This window comes from Triticum aestivum, chromosome 7D (assembly GCF_018294505.1).
Source record: "Triticum aestivum cultivar Chinese Spring chromosome 7D, IWGSC CS RefSeq v2.1, whole genome shotgun sequence".
Taxonomy (NCBI): domain Eukaryota; kingdom Viridiplantae; phylum Streptophyta; class Magnoliopsida; order Poales; family Poaceae; genus Triticum; species Triticum aestivum.
The window spans coordinates 528,062,265-528,088,397 of NC_057814.1; the positions used below are offsets into that span (position 1 = coordinate 528,062,265).

Below are 26,133 nucleotides of genomic sequence, written 5' to 3' on the forward strand. Positions count from 1 at the left end.
CCGGGATCTCATCCGGGACTCCGAACAACTTTCGGGTTACCGCATACTAATATCTCTACAACCCTAGCGTCACCGAACCTTAAGTGTGTAGACCCTACGGGTTCGGGAGACACGCAGACATGACCGAGACGACTCTCCGGTCAATAACCAACAGCGGGATCTGGATACCCATGTTGGCTCCCACATGCTCCTCGATGATCTCATCGAATGAACCACGACGTCAAGGATTCAATCAATCCCGTAGACAATTCCCTTTGTCTATCGGTATGTTACTTGCCCGAGATTCGATCGTCGGTATCCCCATACCTCGTTCAATCTCGTTACCGGCAAGTCACTTTACTCATTCCGTAACGCATGATCCCGTGGCTAACTCCTTAGTCACATTGAGCTCATTATGATGATGCATTACCAAGTGGGCCCAGAGATACCTCTCCGTCATACGGAGTGACAAATCCCAGTCTCGATTCGTACCAACCCAACAGACACTTTCGGAGATACCTGTAGTGCACCTTTATAGCCACCCAGTTACGTTGTGACGTTTGGTACACCCAAAGCATTCCTACGGTATCTGGGAGTTGCACAATCTCATGGTCTAAGGAAACGATACTTGACATTAGAAAAGCTCTTAGCAAATGAACTACACGATCTTGTGCTATGCTTAGGATTGGGTCTTTTCCATCACATCATTCTCCTAATGATGTGATCCCGTTATCAATGACATCCAATGTCCATGGTCAGGAAACCATAACCATCTATTGATCAACGATTTAGTCAACTAGATGCTTACTAGGGACATGTTGTGGTCTATGTATTCACACATGTATTACGGTTTCCAGTTAATACAATTATAGCATGAACAATAGACAATTATCATGAACAAGGAAATACAATAATAACCATTTCATTATTGCCTCTAGGGCATATTTCCAACACCGCCTAGTCGGTTCGACAGAGACGCGAGAAGACGAGGGAGTAGGCTGCTGCAAACGTAGGGTTGTGTGATTTGACAGCGAGTTACTGCTGGACAGGTGGGGCCCCGTGATTTGACTTGCCATTATCATTTTAACTGCGGCGCTACGACCGGCGTGAGTCTCCCGATTCCTGACCACCTACATACATGTGCCTCTCCCAATGCTCCACCATGTAGTAGAGGCTGGCTCTTGCATGAGAGCCCACTTCTCCACTTTTTCCTTGCCTCTCTTTCCTCCACATATGCAAAAATGCCATGTAAAGCGCACTATTGTACTTACTTTTACTTGCGCCTACAGGTGCTTAAGCTTGCCACATAGGCATAAAGTCTGATGTGGCAAGTTAATCAAGAAGAGAGAGACTAGTTTGGTGACCCAAGGAAGAAACGGTGCTAAGCGCGTGTACCTAGGTGAAAAGACAATTTTGAGTCTATAGCTAATTAAACGAAGCAAACTTAGCAACACCATTTCATTGGAAGAGGTCACTCCTTGGCAAATGCAATAAATACTAGTACTCCCTGTGTCCCATAATATAAGAAAGTTTTTGGCACTACACTAGTGTCAAAAACGTTCTTATATTATGGGACGGAGGGAGTACGAAGAAAGAGATAGAGATGAGTAAAAAAAAATACACTTATAGCCAACCTTGTTGTAGTATGAGTGACTAAGTGATGACTATGTATGACATGCCAACATCAGATAGCCTAACGCACCATGTTAAATCTCCAAGGGCACGACTGCGCGAGCGACGCGACGGTCGTGGTAGGCGCGACCATGATACGGGCTGCTGGCAGCCCTTGGATCTGAGATCAAACGGTCGCATGCTAATTTGCTGAAAATTTGTAGAATAACCCTCCAAGATAGGATATTCACCCATAGGTCTAGAATCACGCCATGCAACCATTCGATCTCAGATCCAAGGGCTCTCAGAAGCCCGTATCATGGGAGAATGGAAAGCCACTACCCTGCCGTTCGCACGCTGGCAGTTCGCTCCTACTCGTCCCCGCACGTCCTTCAATACTACGACGATTCGCTCCTAGTCGTCCCGTCCATTCACATTATGGCAGTTCCACTAGTCCTAACCCTCCTCCCAAATCCATGGCGTCCCAAATCTCCACGATCGGCGGTGAGTACAAGGTTAGAACCATCACCGGCGATGAGTTCGACGTCATCTACACCCGTTCTTCCGCGACAGTGAAAGGATGCCTTTCTCGCTTCAGACGCATGTTCGAAGACTCAGATGATGAGTGGGTCGCTGGGCTAGATGTTGAGTACACCACAGTCCTGGGACGAGAGAAGGATCTAAAGGATGAAGAGAGGAAGAAGCCCGCCGTGATCCAGGTTTGCGTGCATGACTTATGCTTGGTCTACCACATATGCCATGCCGACGTTGAGTGCCAGGATTTTAAGGACTTCCTCGAGAGCAACCTAGTCAAATTCGTTACTGTAGACTTTGGTAACAACAAAGAAGTCCTGCGTCGGATAGGCCTCGTTGTAGGCAACACCTTCGACCTCCAGAAGAATCGGCTGGTGTCCTCTCGTCAGCCTTCAATGCTGACCCTGGCAGGAGCCATGGTTCATCCTTCGTACGGTAAACTGGAGAAACCTCCATACACGTTTCATCGTCATGCATGGCAGCGGAATGTACTAGATATAGACCACATCCACTATGCTGCAATGGATGGCTACCTTTGCTTCAATATCTACAAGGGTTGGATGAAGAGCAACAGCCAAGTGTGCGGTTCAAGCAAAGAAGTATCGGCCAAGAGGAAGAGGGACAAGGACGAAGTCGAGGACGTGGATGAGGACTCCGAGTAAGGTGGCAGTGTCGTTGCTCATGGTGGTTCTAATGCAGTGTCTACCGGAATAGTTGCAAAGTTTAATTTCAGGTGTGCTTAATTTAATTTGAGGGTTGTGTTGTGGTGAGCCCCCAGCAGAACTATGTTATGTTTCTTCTCGTTACTTTAACTCTTCAGTACGTACATACTAGTATTTCTTACATTTCATCTTTTAGTTGGTATAGTACTACCACTCGTTTCTTCACATTATATACATATAATATATATGGCCAACATCATATAGCCAGCAGTTTAGTTGTGAAAGAATTTCAGGGTGCTTAGTTTTGTCAAAGAATTCCAGGATGCTTAGAGGGTGCTTGGATCCAAGGGACTTATTTTAGTCTGACTAAAAATAGTCTCTTTAAGAGGCTATAGTTCCAAGCACCCTTGACTAAAGAGGGGCTAAAACTAGTCTTGAGACTAAAAAGTTTTAGTCAGGGGTACCCCTACTAAAATGTGGATTAGTCCTCTCTCTACGCATTTAACTCCTCTCCTTTAACATAGGCGAGTTCTGGATTGGAGGGTTTGGAGGATAATAAATGCTCATTAACTTGATTTTAGCCTTTTTAGTATTTGGATCCAAGCATGGGTGAGGCTAGCATGTTTTAGTCCCACTACTTTTAGTCATGGGACTAAACGTATCCAAGCACCCTCTTAGTTTTATTTGAGGGGTGGGTTGTGCTGGACACCATTATTGTGACTAGCCTTTTTAATAGTACTATATGCATAATTTGGCGACGAGCGCTCTCTATATGTACCACCTTTTTTTTAATTTCAAGTTTTGCTCCATGGCGCAATCCATCGATACTACTGTTGTACAAAAGTATACATTTTTTAAAAGGCTAGAGGGCGGGGCAGTCTAGCTTGGTCGGTTTCACTTGAGGCGAGGGCCTTTGTGATTTGATGGCTCATTACTGCTGGAAGGCAGGGCCTTGTGATTTGATTGCTCGTATAAATGCGCCGACGACCTGATCGAGGAGGAGCAAAGAACCATGCGGTATACTCAAGTTTTCCACTGGAGTAGTACTGCGACGGAGCAGCACGAAACACGGCAGCCCAGTGCCATATGGCGATAAAAATGATCTAATTTGCTAGTCATCTCATTGTTAGCATTGTTCTATTCATTCCCTAAAAAAAACCATTGTTCTATTCATGCCTCGCAGAGAACGTGACACGTGCGGCGAAACACCCGAAGCAAAAGATGAAACACGGGAGCAAAAGAAGAAGGAAGATTATCACCCCAAATGATCTAATTCGCCGCGGAGTCGTAACTGCTTCCTCATCGCCTCCACGACCTCCATCTCCTTGCGCGTCTCCTCCGCCATCTTCTTCATTCTGTCCATGACGCGGGATTTCTCGACGCGAGCCTTCATCATCTGTTCCACGGCCGCATTATGTACCTTAACAGCAGCCGGGTGCTCGATGCGGAGCTTCGCCAACTCCTCCTTCTGTTCCGTGACGAGGGCCTGCAGCATCTTCATCGAGGAACTACTATTCTCATGCAGCTTCTTCCAGCCGGCGTTCTTCTCCTTCAACAGGTCGATCTCGTGGCAGAGCTTCGCCTTGTCCTCCTAAAGTCGCAGGATTTCGCCGGCCTCCTTCTTCTCCGAGGCAATGCTCTTCTTCAGCAGCATCACCAAGCCGGCGGTCAACTCCCCCTGCTGATTGAGCTCAGCGGGCATGTCGTCGATGCTCTCCTTCAGTAACTCCATCAAGCCTTGGATGAACTCCTTCTGCTTATTGAGCTGATCGGGCATGCCGTCGAGGGATAACGACTCCAGCTCCGCCGGCTCAGCATGTTCGCCTCCGCGGCTAGGGCGCTCCTGGGAGCCATCGCCTGCCCGTGAGAGATCTTTCGAGGTCTCTCCGTGGCGGTGAGCCCTCTTTTTTCCGCAGCCTTGGTTGCCGCTCCCTTGTTACGAGTAGTTCTCAACCTAGAGCTCTGCTCACCGGCCATGGCAACGACGGACGAAGAAGAAGCACTTATGAGGAGGAAAGGTAGAGTAATTTTCGGTTAGGTAGTTCCCCTTTTTATAACCTAAGTACTAGCACTAGTACTAATACCTGCATAGTGGGAACACATTCAGGTTTGGTACGTACTAGTAGGTGTGAGCAGGCTTTCGAATGTGATGGGAACAAGGTAAAGATTAATTGATGGTTTTGGTTTCGAGGCCCGAAACGGCTCCCGATGAGTTTAGCGGAACATAAATTTCAAGTACTACACTGCTCAAATGCGTAAATATTATGTTACTGTCAAACATTGGCACAAAATATGAAGGATACCAATGGAAGTACTACTAGCAACCCACGATTTAACTACTCGCATGCGCGCAGTGGAGTAATAATGTCTTTCTTCCGCCCTCACGTCCACTCAATTTGCATGCGCTGTATTAATTGACCATCAATGAAGTGAACGACTTTACACGCATCAAATTATCACATGGGGTGGATCTTGGTACAAAATTGCGTCCGCCCGTGTACCCGCGTGTGTGTGCGAGGGAATGAGTGCGTGCGTGGCATGCGTGCACATCTTCGCTTCGTGCATGTACCGCCAGTATGGCTCAGGGAGGACGAGTACATTCTTCTGGAACCAGCAGCACGTCACTGTGATCAATCCACGCAAGGAGATCGCGACAACGCCTCCACATGTGCCACGTGGCTTCATGAACTGTAAGAGAGACACTGTGTAGCGTGCCATTGGTATTCTAATTTACGTGTTTTGCACATACTCGAAGTACTAGTAAGGTACACGTGCATTGCACGCATCAGATTTTGCAACCAAATTATGAATAAATACCACACTATAGCATGTAATCTCTGAGTCATATATGCCTGATGTAGCCCTTCGTTTAATTCTTATAGTTCATCTCATTCAAAATCAATTAGTTTTTATAAAAAGCTAAGAACGCAGGAATAGGAAAAACATGGGATTATAGTGGAATGTCGTCTTGAATCCTACAGGATTGTACGAGTGTTTGATTGTGCATAGAAAAAATGCAGAATTCTTTCAAAGAGGTTTGAGTGGATGGTATGTTTCCTATGAAATCTAGTGCAAATGAATCATATGGATGATAGGAAAAATTCCTAATGAATAGAATCCTCCAAAATTCCTTTGAGAATCCTTTGAATCAAAGAAGCCCTTAATCTATTTTATGATTCATGGAATTGTGCGTTGTAAAGCATAAAGTAAAAACAAATAATGGCAATTCAACTTGAGAAAAAGTTTGGGCAGTTATGATACGGAAGATTCTAGAACAAAAGAGAACCACTGTTGTTTTGAGGTTTGTGCATTATGCTTAAGTTCAACCATGGAGTCTGCTAGATTGTACATGTGGCAAAATCCAGTGGGGGGCTAGAAGATGGTGCGAAGGGCCGAGTGGAGGGAGACTATGAAGGAATGCGCAAGTGTGAGATTGATATTTAGAGAGAGGGGGCGAACACGTGCGTTGTTGCGCGCCGTGGCGGAGCCATGAAAAATAAATGAGCTAGGGGCCAATCATTGCTAATCCTTTACGAGGAGGGTCAATTCATGAACTTAAACCATTTTTAGCAGCAATTGTCTAATGATCACATTCATATTAGCCTCGATATATAGTGATGTTAGGGGGGAGGGGGCAGGGCCCTTACTGCCCCCTGTCTTCGCCATTGTGCACGTGTCTGAGAGATGAAGCGGAAGGCATGGATGATGAGAGGGGGACGTTGGATATATAATTAATGTGGGTGTATTAGCTATATATGTTAATCCTATATAGAGAGGTATAGATTGATCGATGTGGACGTGGGAAAGAGGGTGAGACCTCACTGGATATATCGATTGATCGGTTTGTGTGGAAAACTATGAAAGACCTAGCTATATACACACATACATAGAGGAACATCGATCGTTGCACATGCACGCGTGAGAGATAAAGAATGCCCGATATGATGGAGAGGGGGATGTGTGTGGGTGTGTGCCTTCATGGGAGACCGACCTAAAGAAAAAGATTGCATGTGTGCGATGGATAATGCCAACTGATAGTGTGTGCGCATGCATGCACGAGAGAAAGTTAGTGGTACAATTATAAAAAGAAGACTACTGTGTGGGTGTAAAAGAATAGGTGAGGTCATAATCAATGTAAAGTTGAATTCAAATATTTGAATAAGAGATCCTGATGTTTGAAACCCATGCATGCATGAATATAACAGAGATCTGCGCGGTGTGGTTTGAAAACGAGCATGTTGTAATGTATACACATTGAACAAGGTCTGACTGATTTGAATTTGAGATACCGATGGCAGACATCATTTGGCCACGTCGCATCCGTGCATGGACACACTATTCTAATTGGAGATGATGGGCGGCTTTCGCATCACATATCTATATCTATACCCCTATATATATTATATTTTATATTTTTTTATATTATGTGTGGGTAACTTTAACTTTGAAAGATGGCCGTTGGATGAGGCGAATCCGATGGTCCAAAGATGGCAAATTTGAGCACTACTGGCCGTTGGATATCATCTAGATTCCACCAGATTTCGCCACATGTATAATCTAGAAGACTCCATGGTTGAACTTAAGCATAACGCACAAACATCAAAACACAAGCACTTCTTATTTGTTCTAGAATCTTCCGTATCAGAATTGCCCAAATGTTTTTCTACATGATTTGCCATTATTTGTTTTTACTTTATGTCTTACGACGCACAATTCCATGAATCTTAAAATAGATTAGCTTTCTTATAAAAACTAGATGATTTTGAATGAAATGAACTATAAGAATTAAACGAACATCTACATCATGCATATATGACTCAAAGCTTGCATGCTATAATGTGGTATTTATTCATAATTTGGTTGCCAAATCTCATGCGTGTAATGCACGTGTACCTTACTCTAGTCTAAATGGTGTTTGTGTGTGTGTTGTGTGTGTTGAGGTGCAAATTGTCTTTTTTTGGGTACACGTTAAGCTTGTTCTTCCGAAATTTCAAGCCGCGCCTTGTTATGCCGAAAATTCAAGCTAGCGTCTCTGTCTATCGTGCTGCGAAACTCCCGCCTCTTCAACCCACGCCTTGTTAGCCCAAAATATTTAAGATATATCTTTGTCTCCTTGTGCTCCGACAACTCCCTCCATCTCAACCCGCGCCTTGCTATTCCGAAATTACAACGCGCGCGAAAACTCCCACCTCCTGTGAAATCCTGACACGCGAAATGCCCATGGTACCCCTGAACCGAAAGAACCGCCTCAAATCGGTGGGGGTACTTTCGTAACTTACCTCACATTTCGGACAAGCGCGTCTCTAAGCCATGGTTCCCCACTGCCATCCCATCCGCCCACCCATTCGTACACCGAGGCCGCGAAAACCCGCGACGAAACCCCACACCCTGCTCCGTCCGCCACCCAGCCGGAGCCTCTTCCCCGACGACGTCGTCCACAGCAACACCTCGACGTCCCTCATCCACCATACTGGATGAGGATCCGTCATCGATCTCATCGTCCCGCTGGTTCAGCCACCCCGTCCTCCACCTCCAAGGAGCTGCCCTGACGTTCCCTCGTCTTTCGCGCCACCTCCATTCCCACACCGCCGTCTTCACCTGCACCACCGGAAGAGCATCATCATCACCGTTTCCTCGGATGAAGCTGCGGCCTAATCGGTGCCACCAAAGAGGTTGTACACTAATCGCCGCATTTTCTTCTTGATTCGATCTCACGGTGCTGCCGACGCTCGGTCCCGAGCCGACACGGCGCGGCTCCATCCACGGCGGCGTCGCCGGCCACTTCCTCCACGGCGTCGCTCCCTCGGCGGCGATGTCCACATCAGTAGGAGCTGCTGCTGCTTTAGCTCTCGCTCGCGCTGCTACTCTGCTCTTGCTCTCGGTCCCCTGCCTGGTCTGCTCTTGCTATTGCTCTTGCTCGCGCTGCTGCTCTTGCTCTTGCTTGCGATGCTGCTCCGATTAAGCTACACTTCAGTCGACTGAATCGACTTTTGGGTCAGTCGATTTTCAGGGGGTGGGGGGGCTCACCGGGGTGAAGGAAGAACCAGCCGCGGCGGGGAGGGGGGCTCGCCGGACAGGTACCCCACTATCTATCTTAGGGTTCAGGATGCGGGCGGTGGTCGCCGGCGGTGGCGGGGTGTTGGCGGGGCGGTGGCGTGGGGATCGCCGGAGAAAAAGCTCGGCACGGGAGGGGGGGGCTAGAGGGATGGCCGGGGCGGCGGCGGACCGGCGGTGGGGAGTGTTTTCGGGGCGGGCGGGGCGGCGCACCGCCGGCCGCGGGCGGCGGGGGCTGCTGTTTGGCCGGTGGTGGCTGGCGGCTCAGGGGGGTGGAGGTTGAAGATGAATCGCAGGCCCTTGATTTCGTATCCAACGGCTGCAAAATCGACTGACCAGAGATGAAAAAGTTAGTCGACCGACGTGTAGCCTCACCTTGCTAGTGCGTTCAGTTTCTACAGCAAAATTCAGTTTCGACAACAAAATTCAGTTTCGACAGTTAAGTTCAGTTTTGACAGTTAAATTCAGTTTCGACGGTTAAGTTCAGAGATGAGCGGCTGATGTATTTTACATCTAGCACTTTGTGGTTATGTATTTTACGTCATGTATTGGAGATGCTATTAGAATTCCACTCAGGTTAACGTTGTTCGTTGTCTCTCTTGTCCTGCTTCAGCCTCGGCATCGTACAACTCACCGGAGCTGCTCCAATGACGAAACCCTCCATCATAGCGGAGCACTACCTCGGGCTCCATCTCCAGACGCCTAAGATCTTCTTCCCCTCCTCCGACAGCCAAGTCAGCCGGAGCATCCTCACCGGCCAACCCAATCACGCTGAGATCGACATGGCTTCGCCAAAGAGGTTGTACACTTGTTGCATCTCTTTTTTACTCTACATGTTATATATATTGTCCACTGAGCACTCGTAGTAACGGGAAATACGATTATTTTATCCTACTATATGACAAGCAGTGAGGTACCAGGCAACTTAGCTATCCGTGATGGACTCTCTTGAACGCCATCATTATTTATCTCTGCGCGTTTGAGCTGTGCATTTGTCGATGGGCCTGGGAGTTGAGCTAGTATGGCAGTGGCCTGGGTCCAAAGTAATAGAAGTAGCACAAAAACATTTTTTTAGTGTAGGATTTTCCTTGCTCAAGCCTGCCTACTAGAATCGCCAGTGCTTGAAAGGAAAAGTGAATGAAAAACATCGGAATTGGAAAGTTTCCTATGGTACTACTTTTCATGAATTTGGTGCAAAGGAATGGAGCAAAGGAAAACTGTAGGATTTGTTCCTTTAGTGTCTCCTTGAAAGAAAAACCGTAGGAATTCTAATTTCCACTTCTCCTCCTTTTCATATTCCTATTCATCAAGCACAAGACTAAGAGATAGTAGCATAATAGCATTATAACCGTACATTTTCTTGTGGTTTGACTTAATCTCACCATGCTTTTTTGCATCCTGTGATCTTCCAATTGTTGTGAATCAAACACCCAGATTGGCAGAAATCCTGTGTTTTTAAATTCTCTGTTTTGCACGTGCATTCCTATCCTATTCCTGTCTATTTCCTATCCCTGCATTGTTAGAATCCTCAAATTCAAACAAGCCCTTACTCAATTACTTCTGTTACAGATATGTGTCAAAGAAAACCTTGTGTGGTTTGTCCTGCTCCTGCGGCGCTGTGTTCCACCCCAGCTCAGCTGCTCCAACGACGGAAGGGTTCACCACAGCAGGGATCCGCTCTCCAGACTGTCTTTCGCCGCCTCAGATCTTCTTCCCCGCCGCCGGCAGCCACGGCAACTGCATTACCATCATCAACTGAGCAGATGACCTTGAGGACTACACGGGTCCGCAAGAGAGGTCGCACTCTTCCGTGTCTGCTTACGTTATGCGTCGCTTAATATGATGACATGCTACATTATCGTCGTGTTCACCTATTAGACTCCGAGTCAGGTCCAAACTAATGCTGAAACTTGAGTTTTTAAATGGTTGTGGGGTACATATTGGGGCAGCAATCAGTACTATCTGTCTACTATCTGGTTAATCTCCGGTGTCTACTATGAGTTTCATGTTGGGTGCAAACAAACATTAAAGGAGCCATTATCTGTATTTTTTAACTAAAGCTATTATCTGCCTGCTATCATTGGTTTTGGGTCTATCCACAGTTTGCTACCATCACTCTGGATTTGTGCATGCACTCCTTACATAATCTCACTATGTTTTATTCCTATGCATGCCAGTTATTGTACACAATGGAACTGATCATGTAGAGCAAAAGAGACGAGCCTTGCGTGGCAATAAAATTTCATGCAGACGTCGTTCCATGGTGGGCGCAAAGGCAGCCCCCCTCCACCCATTTCGGATCGTAATCAAGAGGAAGATAACTGTTCTGAGGGGGATTCAGAAGGAGAAGACCACTCCTATTTACCCCATGAGGTCTTCGCTCTAACTTGGCATGCTGATGTTGGTAATATCATGCATATGGTGCCTTGCATTGCTTACTGTATACATTAAAGATGTCATCTGCTTAGTTTAGACATGCTTTGTGTCAATGCCATCTGTTTAGTTTCTTTATCGTATATGTGAATCATGCAATGCCATCTTGTCTAGCCAGGCATCATATATGTGAATTTTGCAATGCCACCCTGGTTAGCCAGTCATCTTATATGTGAATTATATCATGCCATCATTTTTTATTACGTGTTAAATTTGTCAACAATTTTAGTACATTCAATTACTCTTCCTGTGCATCAGCCATTCGGCACGGTCATGGAAAAATCTGGAGTGGAAACAAGGTCTTCAGAGCAGACAATGCTATCTGACGAAGCGCATGTCTTGCTGGTTACCGATAGCTCCTCAGAGGAGGATTCAGAGACAGATGACCAGTCATATCCCCCCCCCCGAGGTGCATGCCCTAACTTGGCAGGGTTATGTTGCTCATATCGTGCGTATGGTATCTTGCATTGCTATGTCATTTGCTTAGTTTAGACATGCTTTGTGTGAATGCCACCTGTTTAGTGTCTAATTACCATATATGTGAATTATGCAATGCCATCTTGTTGCAAGACATTATATATGTGAATTATGCAATGTTATCTTGTTGCAAGGCATTATGTATGTGAATTATGCAATGCCATGCTGTTTAGGCAAGCGTCATATATGTGAATTATATCATGCCGTCCTTTTTTTGTATTTCTCATTGCTTTTGTCGACAATGTTTGTATATTCAACTGCTCTTCCTGTGCATCAGCCATTTGAATTGGTGATGGAGAAATCTGGAGTGAAAACAAGGTCTTCAGAGCAGACAATGCTACCTGCTGAAGCAGATATCTTGCTGGTTACAGATAGCTCTTCAGAGGAGGATTCAGAGGCAGATGACCAGTCCTATTATCCCCCTGAGGTGTATGCTCAAACTTGGCAGGGTTATATTACTCATATAATGCATATGTTGTATTGCAATGCTTAGTTTTTACATCATATACACAATATTGAATGCCATCTCCTTAGTTGACACATCATATATGCGATTGCCCTCTGCTCACTTCCTTAGTATATAAATCATATATTTGAATTATGTCATGCCATGATGTTTACATAGACAGCATGTATCTGAATTATGGCATGCCAACCCATTTTCTAAAGACATAATATAGTTATATCATCTCATCCTGTTTACATAGTCATCATATTTTAAATTATGTCATTCTATCCGTGAATTATATCATGCCATCATGTTTCCATCGACGGCATGTTTGTGATTTATGGCATGCCAACCACTTTAATAGACACATCGTATAGTTATATCATGTCATCCTGTTTACATAGTCATCATATTTTGAAGTATGTCATTCTATCCTGTTTAGTTAGCCATCATACATGTGAAATTGTGTCATGCTATCCTGTTTAATTAGCCATCATATATGTGAAATTATGTCCTGCTATTCTGTTTGCTTAGACAACATAAATGTGAATTATTTCATGCCCTGTTTTCTTCCCTACTATCCATTGCACCTGTCTATCTTACAATGTCTGTACATTCAATTACTTTTCTTGTTTATCAGCCATTTCAATTGGAGGGAGTGATGGCAGTATCTGTGGGAGTAAAAACACGGTCTTCAGAAAAGATCGTGCTACCTGTCGATGCAGATAGAACCACGGTTGTACTTGCCCAAGAACCAGCCCCACCACACATAACCCACACTCATGCAGATTGTACCCCTACCCAGTTGGACAGAGAACCAGCTACACCCCTTCTAACCCCAACCCCAGCAGATAGACACCCAGTTCCCGTTGACACAGCACCGTCTCCACCACAGAGCACCCAAACACGAGCAGTTAGTAAGGCAACTGCAGTGCCCAAATCACGAGGACCACCACTCCGAACCCGAAGTCAACGCTTAAAGCAGAAGAAGAATTGTTCTCAGGTCAGGTTCCGTAGCTATGGTTCATACTACTTTGCTCTTGCATCACTGTATTTACTGATACCAACTAATTTCAAATTTGAAGGATGCAATTGAAACTCCAATGGCGCAACAGGTATGTTTTAAACCTGTTTCTTCAACGTGTTTGGCTGTTTGCTGTTGTAACTTGCTCTATGTTGATTTCAGTTTCAATTGAATAAACAGTTATGTTCTCATGCCATGCACATTACAAGTGTTGTTATTGCTGTGTAGTTTCCCACACTTATATTCTGTCTATGCTGCTTTGTCTTAAATAGATATGATTCGAACTGTATCTATCTTGATTTGGCAACATAAACTAGAATGATATAGACCATACAGTGACCATACTACATAGATATATGTTTGTTTCATGCTGTTATCCTGTCCACCTTACTACTGAACTGGTTTACCAAAATGAGTTTCATATACTACATTGTAAACCTGAGATGTGTTTGTTTGTTTCTCTTTTAGAACGCGGATAAAATATTGGAGAAGAGTACCCTGTTATGCAATGGTAAAGGAAGTAATGCAGATAAGGTTCAAGATAGTGAGACATCCCTGTTGGTCTCCAAGAAAGCTGATAAAAACTATATTGAAGACACTGAGACAACCCCAAAGTCCTGTCTTGATGTAGTGTTCGAGTTACTGGCTACCACTGCTGGCACCAGCTCTTCGAACTCGTTGCCTGAATCAGTTCGGCTTCTTGAGTCTCAACTTCAAGTTGAAAGACATCGATCAGATGTTATGCGACAGGAAGCCGAAGGACTGAGGAAGTCCCTGCAGAATTCAGATGCATACTTTCTGGTGCAACAGCAAGCGCTGGAGGACTTAAGCGCCAAACAAGAGAAAGTTAATAAGCTTGCTAAGTATCTTGCCAGCATTATGGGTACCCAGGATATTGTTTCTTGAGCTCTTCTGAAGTGGTTTCAGTTCTGGACTTGTTTTGCTGCGGCGTTTATATGCTGCTGTGTTCCCTATATTTGCACTAGTGGCGAACTTTGATGCCCAGTGGATGTAATATGTGTAATAGCCATGATAGCCTAGTGTAAGTTGCTTGCTTATTTATTTCCTTGTTGTCTTGTTTATTTCTTTGCTTGTAATCAGTGCAGTTCTTTTTCTGCGGTTTGCTAGTGGCTGCAACAACCTATTTTTTAAAACTAGGCCACAATAACCATGGGCTAATATTTACTGTAGTGACACTGGGCCTCCTACGGGCCGTAGAAACAGTGGGCCTTCTACGGGCCGTAGAAACAGTGGGCCTTCTACGGGCCGTAGAAACAGTGGGCCTTCTATGGGCCGTAGAAACAATGGGCCTTCTACGGGCCGTATCATCAATGGGCCTTATACGGGTTGTATGATCGATTGGCCAAACATGGGCCAAACAGACCGCATTCTGGCCGTAAACGGGCTAGAGTTGGAATCGTCCGTTCATGGGCCGACCATAACGGGCCATCGTTAATAGGCCGTATTTGATGACGCTATGAAAATGGCCCAACGTATTAACGGACCACAAACGGGCCGACTGTAACGACGGGAAATTTGGCCCACAAGCAGAAAATGACAGTAACGGGCCGTAAGTAAACAAATGCTGGAAAATAGCCCAAGAATAAATGGGCTCTGAGAAGGCCGAAAGATAACATGGGCTGGAAACGGCCCAATGAAATAACGGGCCGTTAATGGGTATAAAATGATACACAGTTCATTACGGGCCAGTTTCACCACGGGCCGTTAATGGGTGTAAAGTAATACACTGTTCATTACGGGCCAGTTTCAGCACGGGCCGTTAATAGGCCAAGAGTTACATAGGGCCTCATATGGGCCGAAAGACGTCATGGGCCATACATGGGCCAGAAGTGAAAATGGGCTGGAATCATATTGGATGGCCAGATGACGCTACTGGGCCTAATTTGAATAGGGCGTAACGGGCCTTGGGTTAGCGGGCTGTAAATGGGCTATATGCGAACAGGCCGTTAACAGGCTTTCCATGGGCCGGCCCGCCAGCTTTTGACCAAGTCAAACGGGCTGGCCTTTTCACAAGAATGGGCCACTGTTGGGCCGTGCCACGTGTCGACGTATCATAGGCGCCTTCTGTCCAATGAGTGGATGACATCTGTCCCAGCGATGAGCCGACACGTGTTTCCTCCAGCCAATGATGATTTTACACATGGAAAATCCCCATTGGTCGGGGCTGTTAACGGGTTATCGGATCCAAAACCCGACCCGATAGCTTAACGGCGTTCCGTTACGGTGGATGCCACGTGTCGGTCACCCTTGACGAAAGCACTTCTGTGACGCGCGATTTATCGTCATGGAAGTGGACACTTCCGTGATGATAATTTTGGTAATGTCATGGAACACTTCTACGACAGCACATGTATGACTATCTTGATTCTGTCATAAATTTGTCATGGATGTACATGCATGACAAAAAACGCGACCTACTGTGACAAACACGTATCATCACGGAAGTGTATTTTTTTGTAGTGTACACAACAAATTAACTAGTCTGTCTAATGACTTGTCTTCATGGGAGCGCACACATTTTGGGAATGTGAGGATGGAGATTAAACAACTAAAGAAAGAACTGGAGGCATTGCGTGCGTCTCCAGGCAGATTTGCACCATCTGATTTAGAGACCAAGATCACGGATAGGCTGGTGGAGCTCTACCACATAGAAGAAATATTGTGGAGGCAACGCGCACGCCTGGAATGGCTCGCCCATGGGGATAAGAATACTTATTTTTTCCACCTAAGAGCCAGCCGACGACGGAGGAAGAACCAGATAAAAGCTTTACAACTCCCGGATGGCCGTGTCATCGAAAACAAGGAAGAAATGGAAGCTGCAACTACTGAGTTTTATGACAATCTGTATAGATCCGAGGGGGTGCAAAACATGGAAAGTGTGATCAACACCGTCCCGAGAAAAGTTACTCCAGAAATGAACGACACCCTCAATGCCCCGTATAGTCAAGAAGATGTCAAAAAAGCCTTGTTCCAAATGTTTCCCTTGAAGGCACCAGGCCCGGACGGGTTCCCGGCACACTTCTTTCAGCGGCATTGGGAGACAGGTGGGGGAGAAGTAACCAAAGCAGTGCTCAGAATAGTGGATGGAACGGAGTCAGCTGAATGCATCAATGACACCATCCTTGTCCTGATCCCGAAGGTAAAGAACCCAACTCTCTTGTCGCAAATTCGTCCCATAAGTCTGTGTAATGTTCTCTACAAGATAGCATCAAAGGTCATCGCCAATCGTCTAAAGGTGGTGCTACTAGATATTAGTTCAGAGAAGCAATCAACCTTCGTTCCAGGGAGGATGATTACTGACAATATAATCATTGCTTATGAGTGTCTTCATTTTATGAAACGGAACAAAGCAAAGAAAAACCAACACTGCGCATTGAAACTAGATATGATGAAAGCCTACGACCGGGTGGAGTGGTCTTATCTTTAGGCAATAATGTTGAAATTAGGCTTCACAGAAAGGTGGGTTGGAGTTGTTATGAACATGATATCGACTGTGAAATTTTCAGTCCTATTCAATGGAAAGATATTGCAGGAATTCAAACCCACACGAGGGATCCGACAGGGGGACCCCATCTCTCCGTATTTGTTTTTGTTAGCAGTAGAGGGCCTCTCGTGCCTTATAAAATCCAGAGAAGAGTCATCAAACATTTGTGGTCTACAAGTGGCTCCTTCGGCGCCACCCGTTAACCACTTACTTTTTGCAGATGACAGCTGCTGTTTTTCAGAGAAAATGGAGCGGGAGCATTGGAGGTGCACCAATTATTGGACATCTACTGTCAAGCAACAGGTCAGAGGATTAATTATGATAAATCTTCAATCTTCTTTAGCAAAGGAGTGCCTGACAATGTAAGAACTGAAATAAAAGAGTTGCTAAATGTTCCCAATGAAACCCTAAGTGAGAAGTATCTTGGGATGCCATCGGATGTGGGATCATCAAAAAACGGTGCTTTCAAATACCTAAAAGACCGTTTATGGAACAAAGTTCAGGGCTGGATTGAGAAAACATTGTCAACAGCAGGTAAAGAGGTGCTTGTCAAATCAGTAGCTCAAGCTGTTCCGGTCTACTCCATGTCTTGTTTTAAACTCCCAAGGGGGCTATGCGAGAACCTAAATATGTTGATACGGAAATTTTGGTGGGGCAGCAGAGATGGCAAGAGGAAACCGGCCTGGGTATCGTGGAAGGATATGACACAACCAAAGGATATGGGAGGCCTGGGCTTTAAGGACTTCGAGTTGTTCAAACTCGCCTTGCTTGCCAGACAGGCGTGGCATATCTTGCAGAATCCAGAATCCCTAAGCTCAAGCGTACTCAAGAGTGTTTACTTCCCCATGACAACAATACTTGAGGCAGAACTAGGCGGGCATCCTAGCCAAATATGGCGGGCGATCATGGAAGGACGTGATATACTCAAACAGGGTTTGATAAGAAGAATTGGTGATGGCTCATCCACCAAGATATGGAGTGACAACTGGTTACCAAGGGACAAGATGATGAAACCATATGGGTGTTTGATACATAACCCTCCACAGCTTGTAGCAGATTTGATCGACCACACAACAGCTACCTGGGACATGCACCGCATCCGCCAAGTTATGCTGCCGATTGACATCCCATCAGTAACCAGCATCCCACTATGCACCAGGGTGGTGTCTGACTTTTGGGCATGGAATTTTGAGAAAAATGGTCTCTTCACGGTCCGGTCTGCCTATAAGATGCTTGTCGCCACCAAGCAGAGAAGGGAGGCATGGCTGGAAGGAACGGCGGGAGCATCAAACATAACGCAAGAGAAGAGCTCATGGAAGTATCTATGGCATGTCCGAGTCCCAGCAAAAATAAGGATGTTTTTATGGAGACTCGCGAGACATTCGCTGCCGACCGAAGACGTTAGGGAACACCGGAACATGTCAGAAACCAGCTCACGTGGGCTATGTGGCTCCCCGGATTCATGGAAGCATTCCCTCCTGGATTGTACAATGGCGCGGTGTACTTGGGCCCTGGTCGATGGCGAGCTGGCTGATCAGTTAAGGGCATCCAGCGAACCGGCTGCTAAAGCATGGCTATTCTCGATGATGCACGTGTTATCACATGAAGCTTTCCTGAAGCTGTCTATCACACTATGGGCCATATGGACAGCGCGAAGAAAGGCGATACATGAAGGGATTTTCCAAAGCCCACAGGCCACTCACGCGTTCATCACTCGGTTCTTGGCGGAGCTTGAAACTATCGAAGTTAAGCCAAGCAATTCTTCAGGAGGACAGCACAGACAGGCAACTGTGGTAAACAGACGGCCCAGGGCTCCTCCGCCGGGGTTTGCAAAGATACATGTGGACGCAAGAATCCACAGATTCAACAAAAGGGGTTCGGCGACTGCGGTATGTCGCGATGATCAGGGCAATTATCTGGGAAGTTCATCACTAGTGATCGACAGTCTGCACGATGCAGCCACCCTTGAGGCGTTAGCTTGCCGTGAAGCTTTTGCGTTGGCTGAAGACCTGGCACTCCATGACTTTGTCATTGCTTCGGATGCGAAGCAAGTTGTTGATGATATAAACAGGAATAGCAGAGGCAGCTATGGTTCGATCATCAGTGAAATCAAAGCCAGGGCTGAAAGTTTTAATTGCAGAATCACTCATGAAGGACGTTTATCCAATGATGATGCTCATAGTTTAGCAAAAATTTCTGTTAGGTTAGCTCAGGGGCGCCATTTGTGGCTTTTGCAACCCCATGATGCTTCTTTTTTTTGAGAGTACGCAAATTGCGTACCTTAGCTTTATAGAAGGTAGAGGTTTGAATACAAGAAAATGACACTCTGTTGCGCACAACCTGTCACAACACTCCACACCGGCTAGTCCGAAGACAGCCCCCACACATGACAACAACAACAACAACAACAAGAAAAGCCTATCCTAAACTGAGCAGCAAGGCCGCGTCTCAACCAATGCCGCCGCCTCCAAAAAGAACATCTTCATCTTGACTTTTCTCGTTGACGCGCCATCCTAAAGAAGGTGGATGGTGGAATTTGGTCCGTCCCGAGAAAGGCGTCGTCTTGGACACGCTAGCAATGATGTGCATAGCGCCCCTACAGAACAATCTTGGATAGCAGTGAGCGCCGGAGGAAAGCAACCCAGGACCTACAAGCCGTGTCTCCAAACACGATACTCCCAAGAGAGGGACGGCGTCGAGGACGCCGCTATCGCGCCGGTCCAACTCCAAACCTAGGCTTTCGCCCGGAGACATCAACCAAACCAGAATGAAGCGAGTACGGTGTCGACACACCTCGGCGACGCCTCCAAGGAGGGAAACGACACCCACGGGCGCCGTCGTCGCCGGCCCCGACCGAAGACGGACAAAGACTTTCGTCTGTGGCGTCGCACACCATCCTCCTCGCCCACCGGAATGGGGCAGCCATCCATGTTGTTCACACCGCCGCCGCCGCAGCAAATCAATGTCATGGCCGATGCGTCATGTAACACCAACGACCCGCACGACGAGAGCCCACCTCTCTACCAACTCCGATCTGGCCGAGCACCCGCAGCCCCCACCGTCGAGCACCTCCTGTGTGGTCGAGGGACCGCCGCACGCTGCTGTCACACTCCTGACAGCAGCCATACAGACCGGCCCCCCAGCCCAGATCGGGCCCTGGCTGGGCCCAGATCTAGCCCGCAGCACCCTCTCCATGGCCGCCGGCGGCAGCTCCACTGCGATTTTCGCCGCCTCCAGGAAGCACCACCGACGTCCGCGGCGCTGCTAGCTTCGCCTCCATGGCCCGAGGAAGCCGCACGGACGCAGACCTCGCGCCACAGCCTCTGCGTCGTCGCCTCCAGGCCCGCGCCGCCGCTTCCATGGCCGCTCACCCCTCCGAGCTCCGGGTCCTCCGCCAGCCTTCACGCAGCTCCGCCACGACCCTCCTCTCGCCGCCCGCCGCCTCACAGCACCGCCGCCGTGCGCCGCCCGATGAAGCCCTCCTTCGCGCGAAGAGAACGCCACCGGGCGCACTCTCCTCCCCGCCGCCTTCGGTGGCCAGGGGGCCGCCACCACCGCCAGGATCGGCGGCGGCAGCGGCCGGGTGGATCTGGGGTAGGTGGCTCGCTAGTTAGGGTAAAAAAAGTTATTTATCACCCCATGATGCTTCTTGTATCCCACATACTGTGGTATTGGATGATGAATAAAGTTATTTATCACCCAAAAAAAGAACTAAAAAAAAAGGCAACGGCGAGTGCGAGGCGACGCGCCTTGACCACACAGAGAGCAGCGAGGCTGAGTGGCTGAGCAGAGCAGAGACAAGGCCGGGCACGGCGCTCGCGGACGAGCGAGCCGCGCCGTCGTGTCGCACGGGGATGGCGGGGCAGGCGCCGGCCGTGGTGGCGTTCGCGCTGGCGGCCGCCATCCTCTCCACGCCGCCGCCGCAGTCGGACAACTTCTCCAACATCCCGCCCACGCTCTCCGGTACGTGCGCACCCACTACCACCACCGATTGCACGCGCACGTCACATCACAGGTAGTATGTATCATTGGTTGATGATGGAGGTGATCGAGGTTGTAGGGGACGACAAGGCGCAGGTGAGGATCAAGCACCCCAAGTCGGCCAAGGCGCTGCAGTGCACCTCCAAGTGCGTCGCCACCTGCATCCGCGGCGGCGAGGGGCCCATCAACGTCCGGAGGCCCCTCGTCGTCTTCAAGGAGGGGCAGTTCCGCAGCCGCCTCTACTGGTAATTACTCTACTCATTAGCCGCCCTGCCTGTTAGTACTGATGAGTTAACTATACATGCTTAATTCTGTGCAGCCTGACAGAGTGCTCGGACATCTGCAACCTCATCAAGGACGGCGAGGACGGGCCATGAGAATGAGATGAACGAAGCTCTTGCCCGGGAGGAGCGGCAGGCACGTTCAGGGCCTTACTGGGACTGCATTTCTCACAAGGAACCGCACGAAATCGCGGCGTAAATTCCGAAAGGAACCACGGAGATCATGCGGTGAAGAGATCATAGTAGGGAGGGAGGGAGAATCGTCATGGAATTTCTGTACTTTCTACCACTTGCTTATAGCTGTACATGACACAGAAGGCAGAGCAAGCAATACATTTTTGGCATCGTCACGACCATGAGCAACAGAGATAAACACATGAATGAATGCCTTCAACTGATAACTTGAATTTTATTCTGCATCATATGCAGCATCTTTCAATGGATTTTAGACGAGAAGTTGAGGATTCCTGTCTGTTTCTAGCCAAGCCGTTGCACACTGATCCATTGTTGAAACAAACCTGCTGAACTCACTGCACTTGCAATCCTTTCGACTTGCGCACTTGCTGAAGCTGCTATGTTCCACTGTCAACAATCTAGGTTTCCTTTCTTGCTTACAAATTGTAGTACTACTACATGATAAGTACCGCAGATCAGAGCTGCAGGCACACAATACATTTTACCACATAGTACATGTTGTCAGTAGACTCACAACACCTTCATAACGATCGCCTTCATTTTATTTGCTAGCTAGTTAGACATCGACCACTATCATATACAACATTTTGCGCTGAATTCGACAAGAGGTCGAGGCAAACTATCCAATTAATCCAGCTGACGTGCTCAAGATTTATCTGGCATCCGAGGAGGATATCGGTCTTTTAATCCAGCCGGCCGCCGCGGATGATCACTGGATATGCACTTGTGATCCGAGACCTGGTCGAGCACTTGCCAAAACAGCTCAGTTCGACAGCCGACAATATAGGGCTTCCTTGCTCCTCTGACCTGATGATTCGACTGTTACAACACACAGATATTCATTACATGGAAATACACATGCTGTTCCAGAAGTACTCAGAATGCAAATTTTTATTTGTTGGACACTATTTTAGCTTACCAGTCAGTTCAATGATCCCATATCAGGCAGGAAAAGGTATCGGAACCGAGAGTCGAACGGGATGATGCCGAAAGTCCGGGTGCCCAGGAGGCTTTGCCGCCTCTGAGACACGCAGTGCTCGACGAATGTAGCCTGCTGCTGAGGCAGGAAATGCGATATCCAGATAGGGAAGCTGTTGTCGTCGACGAACCCTCGCGCAAAACAGTGCAGCATTTTGGGGATCAGAAGCTTTCCCTTTCGGCTCACTCCCACCGATGCTCTGATGAAATCACGCTGCGCATCCTGAAGCTCTTCCCTTACGTTGCTGGCTGTGTATATCTTCACCTGCAGTGATAAACAATCGCCAGTTAATTACAAAAGCGTTGCAAAATGGTAGTGCTGCATTTCATATCAGAAGCCATAAAATGAGTGATCTAAACTTACTGCAGGCGAAGAATACATTCCACAGCTGAGGGCAAATGTCAGAAGTGGTTCAGGTGTTGAAATGCAGAACTTTCTCTGGTCCTCAGGTGACTTTATCTTCTGAAGGGCAAGAAGCAGAGCCTTAAGCAAAACAAAGAAAAAGCTGTCATCGGTTTGCATTCATGAACAAACAAGCAGATTTGTCATCAAGATGCACTGCAGCTCACATACCATCTGTGGTCTGTGATTCGGCGGCTTCATCTTCAAAATAACATATTCGATGAATGCTGCACTGAATGAATTCCCTCCAATTGTGTACGCAGCCTGGAAAAAAAATTGCAACAATGTTAGACCAGAAGCATCACAAAAGTATAAACATCAGTCAACGAGCACGAATCAAGTTTTGAAGCAAACCTTTTGCATTAGTGAAAACAGTTTCATGTCACTTCGTGGAACACCGTAAGCAAGATAAGCCTGTAAAGGACACAAAGCACCATCAAGTCTCGCGTCAACCATCAATGGAGCCTATCGCTTTAACCAGAAAGGCTACACAATCACACAACTAAAGCGAGTTTGTCAATTCACCGTACATGCATCAACAAGGCATTGTACAAATTGATCCAAAACGCCAATCTCGCGTCGTCGCTGAGATGAACGGGGTTTACTTCTGCCAGCTGCTCAATCAGCAACCTGCATTCTAAATAAGCATTCATCAGTACTGACTACTGACTAGTGAATTATAAATCAAGTCCAAAGCATCATGAAATGCAAAGAACTCTGTCCATGTTTTATGGTATTCACACTTTGGATCTAAAATTGTAATTTCTTGGGCTAGAATCTATATCCATCTAACTATTTTGGTGATGTTGTCTTGTTTGGTACACTGTCACTGATTATTAACTACTCATAGTAGGTAGAGTCTGAATATAGCAAGGATTGGTTGACACCATACCTGAACTTCCGAAGCGACTCTGCGGCATACTCGAGCTGCTTCTTCCCAGCGGACATCCAGGAGACCTCGGACGCGGCGCCGTAGCCCCCGATGTCGGCCCAGCTGAGCTTCTCCCGGGCCTTGTACGGGTCGAAGACGGTCTCGGAGGCCAGCAGGTTGTTGTTCTGGTTGAGGTCGACCTGGGGGCTCTGCACCCAGGAGGAGATGGAGGACGGCTCGGACAGCGACCAGAAGGCGGCGATCCCGCTGGGCGACGGGCCGGCGCGTTGGCCCTCCCCGGCGGCGGAGGGGTTGGCGGCCCTGGAGGCCTCCCGGCAGGAGTCGGAGAGCGAGATGAAGATGTTCCTCATGCACCGCACGATGTCCTCCGACAGGTGGTTCGGGTTCGCGCCGCCGCCGAGGGCCTTCACGGAGAACTGCCTGTGCAGCTTCGGGGGCGCGGCCTTCTCCGCTCTGCTGGGGTTGCTGGTGTCGGTCGCCGTGTCCTGGTACGGAGAGAGCGCCATGGATGGGTTCACATACGGAGGCGGAGAATGTGGCGGTGAGGAGAGGGGGGAGGGGGAGGAGGCGGGCGGGCGTACGTCGGATTCGGGGTCGGGTTTGGCGGCGGGGCGGTGGGAGCAGAGGGGGAGGGGCCGCTGCTTGGCGTTGGCGCGGTACTCGACGAGGCGCCGCTCGTTGCGCTCCTGGATGAGCTGGAAGTGCAGGGCGACCATCTCCTCCTCCAGCTTGGAGACGGCCGCCTCCATGGCGGAGATGTTGGAGAGCAGCTCCTGGGCCTGGAGCAATGGAAAGCGCATTCATACATGCTCTAGTTAGGTCGTGGCCAAGGATGGCAGGCAGAAAATGGGCGGCGGCGGCGGCGCGCTTACGTGGGTGGGGAGGTAGGACATGTCGGCGAGGGTGACGGCGGCGTGGTCGAGCGCGTTGTCGAGGATGGCGTGCAGCGCCGTCTCCTCCCGCAGCACCTCCTGCAGCCTCAGCACCTCCTGCTCCAGCTGCGACCTGAAGCCCTTCCTCCTGGCCTTGCTCCGCGGCAACGGCATGGCTTCCCGCTCCGCCGGTGACTCCGTTCTTCTTGGCCAAGGACGATCGAAGCGGCGCACGTACCGCTGATGACTCCACCGGAACGACTTGGTCGTTAATGGGGATGAACTGAAGCGTGCGGAGCGGAGCGGAGGCGGGCGGGCGTTTGTGTTGGTTGGTTCTTTGGGTCCGCGTATTTGCTGGGGCGGAGCCGGGGAACGAGGAGACCGGCGCGACTGCGACTGCAGCAGCGAGTATTAACTGAGGAGGAGAAGAGACGTGCACACTTCAAAATTTGAAATGCGCCTAGCTACTAGCTAGTCTCCGACGCGTCGCTAGTGCCGTCCGCGTGGAGGGAGTGGGTGGCCAACTCGCGACCCGAGGCCGAGGGGGAGGCGCGACAACAGGAGCGCGCGAGCGAGCGAGCCACCTCGCTGCTGTGCTGGGCTGGCCCCGACTGCCAGACCAAACCTCACCTGGGAGTGGGAGCTAGCAGGGGTGGGACGGGAGAGGCAAGGCGGCGTGATCCGCGGACCTGGCCTACGTGCCTGCCTGCCGCGCCGCGTCTCTTCTCTTCTCCGCGCCAGCCGAGGCTACACTACTACTACGTCTACTGGTACTACCAGGCCAGTCTAGGCGCGAGGATACTACTGGGGTTGTTCAATTGGAGGCATGCTGGCCAGCGCTGGCCGCCGAGCCCAAGGCGACGGGGAGGCTTTGTCCGGCGCGGTTGTTCCCTTGCCATCCACGCTTTTGTTCTTTTACGGGGGCGCATTGCATTGTTTATCGTTACCGCGGCTAGTGGAGCGGTGGTCGCGCCCAGCTTTCGTGTCGCTCCGCACGCCGTCCCACGCCCACGGCCAAGGGGATGCGATGCGGAGACCGATGATCCCGATCGATCCGTCGCTCTGACTGTCACCACCCCAACACAGATCCACATAGTTTGCCCTAGCAGTTCAAAAACTTGAACCCTTCCTTGCCCTCGCCCAACACAACAAAATGTAAAAGGACAAAGGAAATCCTGAACGCCACCGCCGTTTGCTGCTGCCGGTGCTGAGCATGCCCGAGCTATGGCAATGAATACCGGTGGCCGGCCAAATACACCTACACCTACACCTACTATGTGCCCCTCCTGTACTGTACTGTACGCCACGGCCACGCACACGCAGAGGTTCTGACGAGTGTCGTCAATGTCCCCCAGCCCGGTTGCTTGCTTCATTCAATCGCTGCTGGAGGCCGATTCAATTCAATGCGACCGACTGGAGGGATGGATGGTGACAGTTTACACTGACCCCGCAGTAAAGACAACATGTGGGGCTGTGGCTGTGGCTGTGGCTGTGGCTGTGGGTGCGTGCTGCCCAGAAAGCAGAACCAATGAATGGTCAATGAAGACGACCGCTCCGTCCCATGAGTCAACAATAATCCGGTGCAGGAGTAAAGTGCAATGTCGAAAGCGCGCCACTTTCTCTGACAGCGTTCTGGGCCTGGGCTTCAACAAGGATAATGAAGCCACAACGGTACAGTGGATGGCAAGGCGGCGAGAGGGTCCACCACGTAAGGGAACGCTAAGGGTGAAAATGGACAAAAATGGCCTCAATTTGAAAATATTTCACGAAATGGCCCCTTTTCATGACGCCCGGGGCTAGGGCG

The 26,133-nt window shown here is 48.7% G+C and overlaps 2 protein-coding genes across 2 annotated transcripts; one reads left to right on the forward strand and one right to left on the reverse strand.

Moving 5' to 3' along the window:
* The first annotated feature begins 20,420 nt into the window (after window positions 1–20,420).
* LOC123166350 (uncharacterized) lies at window positions 20,421–21,390 on the forward strand. Its single transcript, XM_044584138.1, has 3 exons — window positions 20,421–20,690; window positions 20,788–20,953; window positions 21,028–21,390. The coding sequence occupies exons 1-3, from the start codon at window positions 20,582–20,584 to the stop codon at window positions 21,083–21,085; spliced, it is 333 nt and encodes a 110-aa protein (XP_044440073.1). The 5' UTR covers window positions 20,421–20,581; the 3' UTR covers window positions 21,086–21,390.
* Window positions 21,375–24,566, reverse strand: LOC123166349 (uncharacterized; the record flags this gene model as incomplete). The annotated part of the gene is given in 9 exon segments (XM_044584137.1): window positions 21,375–22,003; window positions 22,104–22,427; window positions 22,527–22,646; window positions 22,737–22,829; window positions 22,920–22,979; window positions 23,096–23,195; window positions 23,458–23,942; window positions 24,039–24,236; window positions 24,330–24,566. Coding segments are annotated over 8 exon segments (1,551 nt in total). The 3' UTR covers window positions 21,375–22,003; window positions 22,104–22,106.
* Between the last annotated feature and the right edge of the window lie 1,567 nt (window positions 24,567–26,133).

Excerpts from the sequence above, each read along its gene's own strand:
- LOC123166350 (XM_044584138.1), top strand. The coding sequence starts at position 20,582 with ATGGCGGGGCAGGCGCCGGCCGTGGTGGCGTTCGCGCTGGCGGCCGCC. Across the intron at positions 20,691-20,787 it reads CATCCCGCCCACGCTCTCCG|GGGACGACAAGGCGCAGGTG; the intron begins GTACGTGCGCAC and ends TCGAGGTTGTAG. Across the intron at positions 20,954-21,027 it reads TTCCGCAGCCGCCTCTACTG|CCTGACAGAGTGCTCGGACA; the intron begins GTAATTACTCTA and ends AATTCTGTGCAG.